An 11,223-nucleotide genomic window follows, 5' to 3' on the forward strand; every position below is an offset into this window, starting at 1 on the left:
TTGTTTCTGTGTTAAGGAAAAATTTGACTTCTCCAGTCCTTAGAATGGGGAAAGGCACAATTATTTTTAGTGGAGCTTTTGTTTCTCATTCCATTTCTTCTCTTCACAAATGGGGGGGGGAGAGCTTCCAACTTTAAAGACACCATGGCACATAATTTTAAGCTGAAACTTGGTCCTAATGGGAAACCTTTCTTATTTACAATGTTTTATTTATTGGTGCATCCATATAGGCAAAATGTTACATGTCAAAAGCAATGGGCTGCTTCTCCCATTTTCACTGTAGAAAGTGGCAAGGAATTTGAGCAGGGCTGATAACAAAGATTCTTTTTCCATGTCAGGAAAAGACAGAAGAGCAAGTTGAAACCCAAAATTAATTTGGGGTGTTTTTTCAATATATCTAAAATTGAATTATTAGTTTCCTGCGAACTAGTTATTATAATGAGTGCAATTAATTAGCAAGTTTTTATACTAGTACATTTCCATACTTACTCTAGTGAATATGCTGAAAAGAATCCATTAACTGAGGTTGCTCATAGCAGGAGTTTTCACCAATCAGGAAAAAGACACTCAAGAATGAAATTATACCTCAGAGATTCTGTTCAACTTTTTTGTGAATATCTTGGAATAAAATGTTGCTAACTGGCAAGGAGAAATCTTGTTGACTTATATTGTGAAAATAAAAAAAATAAAATCCAACCTCGAATAAATCTAATTCATGTGAAAGACAAAATGTAGGCAAACATTGGTTGAACAATTTCAGTTTCCTGTTGTATAGCTCCACATTAATATAATTGCGAATTATGTAAAAGAGGACAATCTTTTACCCTTCTATTTAAAACAAACAAAGCAGAAAGCACAGCAAACACCTACCTTTTCTTCTTGATAGATGATGACAAAATGTTGTCCTGAATTGCCTTACATTTTGAAGCCTGTTCAAACTGGTAAATTCCATTTTTATTAACAGTTGTTCTGTTGGGGGGGGAGGGGAGAGAAAGCAACAAACTTTAAAAGAGAGAACATATTCTGACAATGCCGTCACATTTACTTTGCTATGACAATAAGATTAATAACTGTTGATTTAGCTGAAAACATTACCAAAGAAATCTTATTGACTTCTATTGTGAAGCTCTTGTATAAAAGGGGAGTTTGCTGCTTGTGTCTATAAAATATTTGATTCTTTAAAGTAACCCTATTTCATAGTCTGAATTTTATTTTCTGCTTTACACTGTAATCAGAAAATGTAATTAAAAAAAGAAATTAAATGGGAAGCCTCTTGAACATTATGTTTTGAAGATATTTAAAATATTCATCAGTGAAATATTTAGCAAATGTGATTTGCTAAAGTTGTTGATGAAGTGCAATATTCAGAGCCAATATAATATGTACAGGAAACACCACAGGTGAAGTGGATCTTTCTACTTGGACCTTAACTTATTGACTTGAGCTTAATACTTCCTCCCTTGTTTATTCTTTATTTACACAGTGAGAATAAATATTTGTAAAAGGAACCAAGGCAAGTGCCAGACAGTGATCTTTAATTCCTGTTGTCTTATCTTCACCAAGCTCCTTTGTGGTCCTCTTGCTCTGGCAGTCCCAGTAGAAGATTGAGCTGTAAATTAGTAAATGACTGAGATACCAAGGTCGTATTCCATTCACCTCAGTTCACCCTGTATCTAGGTTCAATCTCATACAATCACCCTCTTCCATCATCAACCTTCTGCTGTGCATACTGTCATTTACCATGAAGGTTTTTTTCTCCAGCATTTTTATTTTCCTTGCTCCTCAATATCTTCCCCTCTCCCCCCTGCCCTTTTCCTTTTGGGTTCTTTCCACTGATTCACTACTTCTGGAGCACTTGGACACTGCAACCTACTTGTCCAAACCAGAACTGGAAATACAGAAGACAGATGCTGTGTCATTCACCCCTGGGTGTGAGCTGCAGCAGTGAACAGAACCCATGCTATTCTTAGAAACACAGAACAACTGAGCCATCTCTGTACAGAGGCACTCAAAGAGAAAGGGTCTTCCTGCTTTGTACACAACGCACTCTGCTTCTGAACCATCATTCCTTTTACCAACAAGGACCAAAACTCCATTGCCTTCACCTGTTAAAACACAGAGACCACTTATCAACAAGATTTCTGACAAGCTGATTTTGAAGATCTTACTTGGAAAAGATGCCATTTCAAGTCATGGAATCACAGAGTGGCTGAGGTTGGAAGGCACCTCTGGAGGTCATCTGCTCCACCTCCTGCTCAAGCAGGGCCACCTACAGCCAGTTGCCCAGGACTGCGTTCAGATGGCTTTTGAATATCTCCAAGGGTGAAGACTCCACAACCTCCCTGGACAACCATCTAAGTGCTCAGTCACCCTCACAGTGAAAAAGTGTTTCCTGATGTTCAGAGAGAACCTCCTGTGTTTCAGTTTGTGCCCATTGCCTCTGGTCCTGTCACTGGGCACCACTAAGAACAACCGGGCTCCATCCTCTTTGCACCCTCCCTTCAGATATTGATAAGGTCTCCCCTGAGCCCTCTCTTCTTAAACAACTAAAACCTTAATTCAAATGAGAAGACGACTGACTGAAGAAGAAAGAGCAGAATAAATGCTTGTTTATTTTGCCACTGAACTGACTGGCATGTTCATAGCTATGACGGGAGGAAAAGGAACAAAGCGCCTTTCCTTCTCTTTCCATTGCCCATGAATTTTCTAGTGAATCAGTCACTGCATAGGAGCAACTCACCCAGGATGTAGGCTGCAGAGGAGAGAAATCAGCTCTCTCCCTTTCTTTCCACCATCAGGAACTTCCTCCCAGTATACATTTAGTGCCCCTAAGGAAGTATGCAGTCTGCATGCCCCTGGTTCAGGGCAATGGTAAGACAACACAACATAACCCTCTGTCCTTTCAGTTCTGCGGTGACTTTAATAGATAGTAACAGCTGGCACTACCTACTGAGAGCTCCTTGGCTGATTTTGCATACAGCTCCTTACCAAATTCTTTTTCAAGGAGCGACATACAAATGTGAGCGCAGACAGCTCTTGGAGCACACAGTTCAGAGCAAATACCTCAGCAGATCTTACATAGTAAGTGCCAGCAAATATTCTGCCTACAACATTTACACACACAGGTTTGTGGCAGCTTGGTCTGAATGGTTTTGTCTACACTGAAGAACCAGGTGGGCCCTTTCACAAAAGAACCCAACATCAGTTCCCAAACAAATTTAGTTAGCACTAAATCATGTTTCCTCTCTCTTGCTTCTTTAACTCAGTAAGCTCAAATAATTCTTCTGCAGCTGCAGCTTAAAGTAAGAGAAATGGCTACAGGCACAGCTTAGCTGCATAAACAGCACCTTAAAAAAAGACCTATTGATATCATGCATGTTACTGCTGCAAATAAGTCTTCCATTACAACTAAAAATGAAGATGCTGGATGCTGATTTGAGAAGTGGCCCCAGCCCTTCTGAGCCACAGAGGATAACTTCTTTAACACATGAAGCTTGCCAGGAAGACCAAGTCAGGGCAGGCGGTTAGGTTTGATCAGCTTGCTGCAAGGTGTGTTTGCAGGCGTTGTCGGGGAACCAACATTCTTTCACAAGTAGGTTTCAACTGTGTGCAGAGAATCATTACAAGGTCCTTACAGCTTCCTATTAATTTATGTCCTGAGATCAGCAGGGCAGTGAATAAATATTCTCTCAACCAAATACAAGCTTTACTCAACAGACTTTTAGTCTTTTTAAATTCATAGCACTAAGATCAACTGAAGCAAGTTGCCTCATTTTTTAATACGTAATTGCTTTTTATGCACACATTTTCAAGACTTGAAAAATTCAAAAAGGAAGAAGTCAGATAAAAAAGAATGAGCAAAATAAATGCCTGTTCTATTTTGTCATTAAATCCTGACAATCACTTTTACAGCCATCAAGGGGAGAAAAAAGGAATAAGGAGTCTTTCCTTCCCTTTCCATGACACATGTAAAGATTGGGGAAAATGGCACAGCTGTGGGGAAAGCCAGACACAAATTTTAATCCAAATCCTTTATCTATATAATGCGGGCATAAGACAGATCACCAAAGTGCCTCTTCTGTGGCTTTTTCCACACAAAATTTACTCAATGCTCTTTATATGGTGCAAAAAGATACAAAAATAAAACAAGACATGCAAAACAATGACTCGTTTTAGTAAAAGTTAAATTTCTGAATTTCTGTTTCACTGTCAGAGAGGCCTCTGCTTCACATGAGTGAAAGATTTTTGCATTCAGATAAGAGGGGTGTGCAAGGGGCAGTCCAGACTTCTACTACATTATTCATTGCAGAGTTGTGCAGACATCAGACTCGGATTAGATTTCTCATCACTTAGGACAATTATGCTAGGCAACGTTTATCACTAAAGGAATTTACCTGACCTAGTAGATGACAGTCTTCGTTCAATACTTAGAACTGCACTAGAACTCCTGCAATGAAATCGGATAACATGCCTAACAATGCAGATATCAGGCTACATTCAACTAAATTTGCAAACTCTTAAGCTAGATGAGAACTTGAAGTGGAAACCATGTTATGTCCTGTTGGCTTGAACTCATAAACCTGATGAAATAGGGAAATTTCTGCTGCATTTCCCTTAGGGTTGAGATGTTTCAAAACCAACCTCACTGGCCAAAATCTGAAAAACAGGTGTTTTTTTTAAATCATATACAAATGGCTTGAGGACCACATACTTCCTATGGTAATTCTAGGAACTCAGAAAGTACACCATCTGTACTTTACTAAATCCACAGTAGATTAAGACTATGTGCCATATTTATCAGCACGGTGTTATTCTACATCTGGCTCTCAGGAAGACAGCAATTCCTTAAACTGTAAACTTCTTTAAAACAAGGATTGCACCCATCGTTAGAATAAGAAATAGAAAAAATATATGGGAAGTCCACAGTCCCTTTTGCTGCACCTGTAGCATTCAGTCCTGAGACTATAGGGAGCCTTAGTCCAGGGAATCACCGGACAGACAGGTACCTCAGTTAACATGGGGTTCTGAGGGAGCAGTGATACAGGGAGGGAAAGAAAAGGGAAGCCCTTTAAAAACAAAACCAAACTCAACCTCAAACAGTTATCAGAGTAGGAAAATGGATGGACATAAGATGGATGAAAAAAGGATAGGGGTGAAGCAGATGGAAAAAAGAAATACAGTGCTGTGAATTATATTATAACATAAAGATATGCTCAGGACTGAAAGGTCAATCTTCCAGAATTCCCACAAAATCAGCTGGAAACAACTGAAAGAATGTGGGGTGAGATTTTCAAAAAGGGTTAAGAACTGGACTGTCTGGCAGCACTGAAAACAACGAGAATTGCACCCCTAAATTCAGCAAGAGTTAAGTCCACACAACATAAGGAAAAATCCCATTCATTGGCTTTATTCACTCAGTGCCCAGCAGAACTAGTTGTTGCACTTTTTCCTACGGCTTCCTGCTCTTGTCCGCCTGAAGCAGCACAAGGACCTCTGAACCCTGTTCCAGCTGAGGATCTCCAGCTAAAAAGGGTAACTTCTGCATGCAAAACTGCACATTTATATCCTTCTACCAAAGTGGCACTGAACAACACTATCCAGATTGTGAATACCTTCTGTCTTAATCTCTCCCTTGAAGAGACTAATTTATATTTGAATCTCATAGTCTATTAGTTGAATACTATTAAAAACCCGTAATCCATACTTCCCTAGGAAGGGTGCTCTTAAGTGCCATCTTTGACACTATTTCAAATGAATCAGATGATAAGAAAATAGTGATGGTTTTAAGGTTCACAACACCTTGATTAATAAGGCAATACACAATTTAAATGCTTGGTGAAATGGACTATAAAAATGGCTTTATCAAACCATAGGAGTAAGAATTTGTCTTGTAACATTAATCACAGTAACTGTGAAAGAGACTGATCCTAGTATCCTTGTTCAAGTTCCCATGGAGGTTTTGCTTATCTAAGGAATGCTAAATCAGGTCTTTGAGACAAGCTGCATTTTGAAATTATTTGGAGGACCTTCCAGTGCAGGTATACATAACATCAGATACTTTTTATTTATAAAAATCCATAAACCACATGACAGGTAACATGACAAGCAACATTCAGAGTCTCATGGTGGGTAAAGTGAAAAGAATAAGGTACTTACACTAAAATGACGTTACAATAGTACACGATAGACAGAATGACAGAGCAGTTTCACTTGAATCAAGTAAACAGAAAGAGGCTGGGAAACCTTTCACCACTGTCAGAACATAAATGTGTCCTGGCAGCAGCTTTCAACTGAACACCTATTCATTTAGACAGAACTAATACATGAGGCATGTGTTAGAAATGCACTCCTAAAATATGTCTGCATGCATCACTTGGGAATGAAGGGAAAAAATACTAAGAGAGCAGTAAAATTAGTGAAGTGGCCACCAATGCTGACTATCTAAACTGTAACAAATTATTTGTGCAATATACTAAGCTACTGTTCATGACTGTGGTAATAACCTGTCTCTTCTTCCCCTGCTGCCTGCCAGAATGCAGTATCTTGACAGAAGACAGAATGTACAGGTCTCTGTAGTACAGTTAATTAGGTATAGTTGTTTATTCCCCAGGCCTGCATGAAGATCTGCTACTGAGAGAGGAATTGGAGAAACCAACACTATGGAACACTGTATTAATACTAACTTGTTTACTCATAGCTCCTCAATCACTTCCTCTCACTGTTCAATTACACCAACAGTCTCTACACTGTGCTTGCCTTGGACCTGCGAGGACAGAGAGTAAGATAGGGAAACAGTAGGTGAATGCCTTAAAATTGGCAACACAAACAGAATAACAGAGTAGTGGTGGTCAGTTCTTCAGGGTACTGCTGCCTTGTTATTACTTGTATATAAAGTATATATAAATAGTGCTTGAGAAAACTATTTTCACTTCCCTTGTAGGAGCTGGCATTCTTTATCTGCTATATATTCCTGGGCAGTACAAAAGGAGCTAGAATTTCTGCCCAAGCTTAACATTGCACACCCTGGGCCTCATAACAACGAAAAGACTACCTAGCTCCTCTTATTATATCACCTTTGCCTGATAAGCACTAGCAGTACCGAACCCTCTATTTTGCTATTAATGCTGTGACTATACAAACATGCCACCACAAACATGGGGAGGGAGGGAGGGCCAAGTGTCTAAAGGTGGGACAAGTGCAAGACTACTTCTTTTGGTTGTACTCTTGGTTTAAGCAATTTTAAGCTGTACTTGCAGTTACAGCTTAAAAACTGAGAGGATGGTATGAGGCATAGGCATGAGGATTTGCCAGAGAAACATAGTATTGCAGTGTAAATGATACTGGTTCCACGAATAAATTTGGGGACTACCAGAGAAATCTTACTAACAATGGCCTTTTTTTTTAAGTAAGAAACCCTACTAACAGGCACAGTAGGCTATGAAATAAACCCAAGACAAAAACTGGAAGTCACACTGTAGAGGCAGTCACATCTTTCGAGTTATGTAGTACTTAACAAGAAAAAGTGGTAAGAAGTGTCCTGTAAAAGACAAACGCATCTTCAAGGTTATTTACTAAGACACAGATCTTCAGAGAACTTTAGGTGTCTGGTCACCATCTAATTAAACACTGCTGTGCATAATAGCTGCCTAAATATCTACGACAGTCTGAACCAATCCCCTGCTTTTCATCCTTTCATCCTTCAGTTTCATCCTTTTAAAAGAATTACTCAAAGTAAAAGAGCAGATTAGCTTTCAATATTGCGAGGCAACAGAATAATAGGGCCTTAGAGATTCTTCAGGAGATGTCTGGTTACAAATATGCCTCCAACAGCAAAGTAAACCATGATAAGAAGAAAGATTAGCTTGCAATTCTGAAGATTGTCTAGCTTACTTATACTTAGAGTTCAAAAAAGCATAGTGCCCAGTTTTTTTTTCTTTTTCCTTTCCTGGATCCTCCCACCAAAGTTGGTGAGAAAAATCTTTGCTTTCCAGAAAAATGCGTGAAACTGATGAAGAGATCAGACTTGAACCTAACATCCGTGCACATCCTCTTACTCTTATGCAGGAAAGGACATTGCTGTTAGCAACACAGCAATGCTATTCAAACTGTCAGGGTACTTCAGGAGAACCATACTTCAGGAAGTCTGCACCAATAGATTGTTCCTAGTTTTATGCATCAACATACCAACGTAGCCTAAAATTCACTAACCCCTGTACAATCTATTTTAATGAGGGACTGTTCTGTCCTTCTGCTATACTCATGGATACTGCGGCATAAACCCACTGCAAACTGGAATCTAATTCCTATTGACCAGACCATCCATCCCCATCACTGAGGGATTGGTCTGAATCTCCTGAATGAGTCCAGATGCTCTCTGGATCAAATCTCTCCAGCATGGCCCTCAGCCAGGCCCAGTCCAGCTGCTGCCTGGATCAAACCCCTCCAGCATGGCTCCCTGCCCAGTCCAGCTGCTCTCTGGATTAAGTAACAGCTCCTGGTCAGTCCAGCAGCCCTCTCTCCTTCCTCATATGCCAAACATGCACCACAAACTCCTGTCAGGCCAGCTTACTGAGCGTAGTCACTCAGGTGAGAAAGAACATCCTCTCTTGAATTCAGCCACCAAGCCATCCCTCCAAAGATACTACGGTTATAGGAGCTAGAGTGAAATGAAACTTTCTTTGATGAATAATTTACTTGTCACACTTTTGCAGTCACTTAGTCATGAAGAAATACAATTTCAGGTTGATCAAAACTAGCTCCAGATTGGTGCCAAAATCCTCCAAGTAGATTAAGAAAAAACATGTATTTAAAATCTCATGCTCACTTGCCTTATTACAGAGATTAAAAACTGACCCATACATGCCATGGATTTTCAGCCCTCTTCGGTATGTGCTGCTTCCACTTTCTTTGCCCCAGTTGTGAGTATACTAACAGCAGATGGGAAGTAGCTAGACTTCTGTTCTCTGAAGTGCTCTCTGGCAGCATTTCTAGTCAATTTGACTCCATGTTTTAGCACACAGAGCTGAGTGGAAGGAGACTGCAGCTCAGAAACTAGCAGGGAAAAGGAAGAGTATGAGAAGATGGGGCAGGATGGAACCACAGACACAACACAAAACAGAGTGGAGAATGTACTGACAGTTACAAAACCAAAGCAGAACAGAGTACGTACCGCAAAACCAATAAATTGTAAGGAGCGGAAAAGAAGGAAAAAAAGGCAGAAAGGGAAAAAATGAGCACAGGAAAGAGAAGCAGGCTAGAAGCATGTAACAGCAGTTAGAACTCTGCAAATGTTCCTGTTCATTTTGTTTCACTCTAATTTTGAAAGATGTTATAAACTTATAGCTTGTGAAAGTTCTAAATTTTGAGACAGGGAGCACAAGGTTCTCTCATGGGAAACTTGTAAGAAACCTACTGTTAGGGTACACTGCAATGGTTACTATGACTAACGTCACTTGCATTCACTTAGGAAAAGCATATGTTGTTTCAACCTCAAATTCAGTTAGATTGGGTGAGATGGCGGCCTCAGTAAGGTTAACTGCATTGTCACCATGGACTTCAATATAACCAGGACATCACAGTTCCCATTAAAGACCAAATTCCCAAGTTCTAATTTTTATCATGTGTTTTGAATCATAATATATATTAACATGTAATAATCATTGGAACTGCAATGTTAATGAGGCCATATAACGTAAAAGAGAATAGCAACAATATTTGCAAACTACTTCTTACATAGTAGTATCTCATGTGTGGATTACACCACCCTCTTCTGCACTGTTAGTTTTCCTACAGTGTGTGAAGACTCAAGAGCATGAAAACACAGTCGTTAATACTGAAGCCTGCACATAAGACATGACTTGTTTCACAGCTAATTTTACCAACTATTTTCATATTAAACTTCACAGTATAAAATAACAGGCTGTAAAGCAAAGATCTACACTGATCTAGAAGATCAAAACACTGGATCAAGCAAAAGGGCTCCCACGAAGTAAGATGCTACACAACATGAAAAAGGCTTCATATGTCTCGCCTTCATCCTATGGATTTTAAAGGAGAAATCTGTATTTTTAACTAAATACGCATTACAAAAACGGTAACAATATAACCCAGCTCCAGCTCCACCCTCCTGGAAAGAAGAATAAAAGATACCTGGAACATGCCATTCAGCAAGGACTTTATGCATCGTACGTTAACAAAACTGCCATACGCAACATTTTATTGGGCTCAAAACCAACGGCAGCGTGACAGCTGTCACTAAGAGGGCCTATGAACAAACAATTTATTACAGTTAAAGTGAATTTTCATTTTCTCCGTCTAGTGAGTCTCCAACACTCTCTCTGATTAAGCTGCCAAAACAAAAGGAAGAATGAATGGGAGCAAAGGCAAATTTCTGCTTCTGTAGACCCTTCCACACGGACCCACACGACCCGTCCGCGAAGGCGGGCAGCCCGTACCTGTTCTCGGTCTGAGGAAGGGACGTTAGGGGGGACCTGAGGGCTCGCACCACTTTCGGCGTGACAGTAGCTACTCCCGCGTCCTCCTCCCAGCCCCTGGCAAGCAAGACGGGAAAACAAAGTTGTCAGAACCAGCGGTTAAGCATCACCAGGCGTGAGCGGCGCCGGTCTCCTCCCCACGAATCGTTCGCACGCCGCGAACAACGGAGCCGAGCCCAGCCTGCGCCGGGGGGCCGCCGCGCCCCTCTCCGGGCGGAGGGCGGCGGGGGGCTCGCCACGTCCCGCTCCTGCTTCCCCAGCCGGCTCCAGGCACTCCCGCCCCGCAGCCCCACCGCAGCGGGCGAGGCCCCCCCCCCGGCCGCCCTACCTGGCGCGGAGGGGCTGCTGGCCGCCCAGGCGCAGGAGGCAGCCGCCGAGCAGCAGGCTGCCCAGCGCCGCGGCCAAGGCGACGACAGCCCGCATGGTGCGCTCGGTAGCGGCGCCCGCCGCAGCTACGGTCGCCCCATAGTATTTAAGGGAGGCTGCGGGGAGGGGGAGGCGGCCATGGCAGCCACGGGGGCTCTCCGCCCCGCCCCTCGCCCGCAACCCTGCGCCGCCGCCATCAGCCCCCCCCCCCTCCCACCGCTGCTCGGGGCCCTGCCCGCCGGGGCGGCAGGGACTGGTCGCCGGCGCGGCCGCGCTGAGGGGCCGGGCTTCCCGCCAAACTTTCCCCTCAGGCGAGCGGCGCGGCGCTCCCCGGGCAGGTTCCCGGCGGGGTTGGGGGGGGGGG

At 42.2% G+C, this 11,223-nt stretch overlaps 1 protein-coding gene across 3 annotated transcripts in view; it reads right to left on the reverse strand.

The window, feature by feature from the left end:
* The window catches only part of ST8SIA6 (ST8 alpha-N-acetyl-neuraminide alpha-2,8-sialyltransferase 6), a 47,948-nt gene extending 36,725 nt beyond the window's left edge, over positions 1-11,223 (reverse strand). The window contains exons 1-3 of one of the 3 annotated variants that reach the window (XM_030009558.2): positions 10,822-11,223; positions 10,455-10,550; positions 871-969 (exon numbers count right to left, since the gene is read on the reverse strand). In XM_030009558.2, coding sequence (XP_029865418.1) covers positions 871-969; positions 10,455-10,550; positions 10,822-10,916 — 290 coding nt within the window. In that variant the 5' untranslated portion in view covers positions 10,917-11,223. The remainder of the gene's footprint in view (positions 1-870; positions 970-10,454; positions 10,551-10,821) is intronic. The other 2 variants (XM_041122623.1, XM_030009559.2) reach the window with 2 other exon arrangements.

This window comes from Aquila chrysaetos, chromosome 3 (assembly GCF_900496995.4).
Source record: "Aquila chrysaetos chrysaetos chromosome 3, bAquChr1.4, whole genome shotgun sequence".
Classification (NCBI taxonomy): domain Eukaryota; kingdom Metazoa; phylum Chordata; class Aves; order Accipitriformes; family Accipitridae; genus Aquila; species Aquila chrysaetos.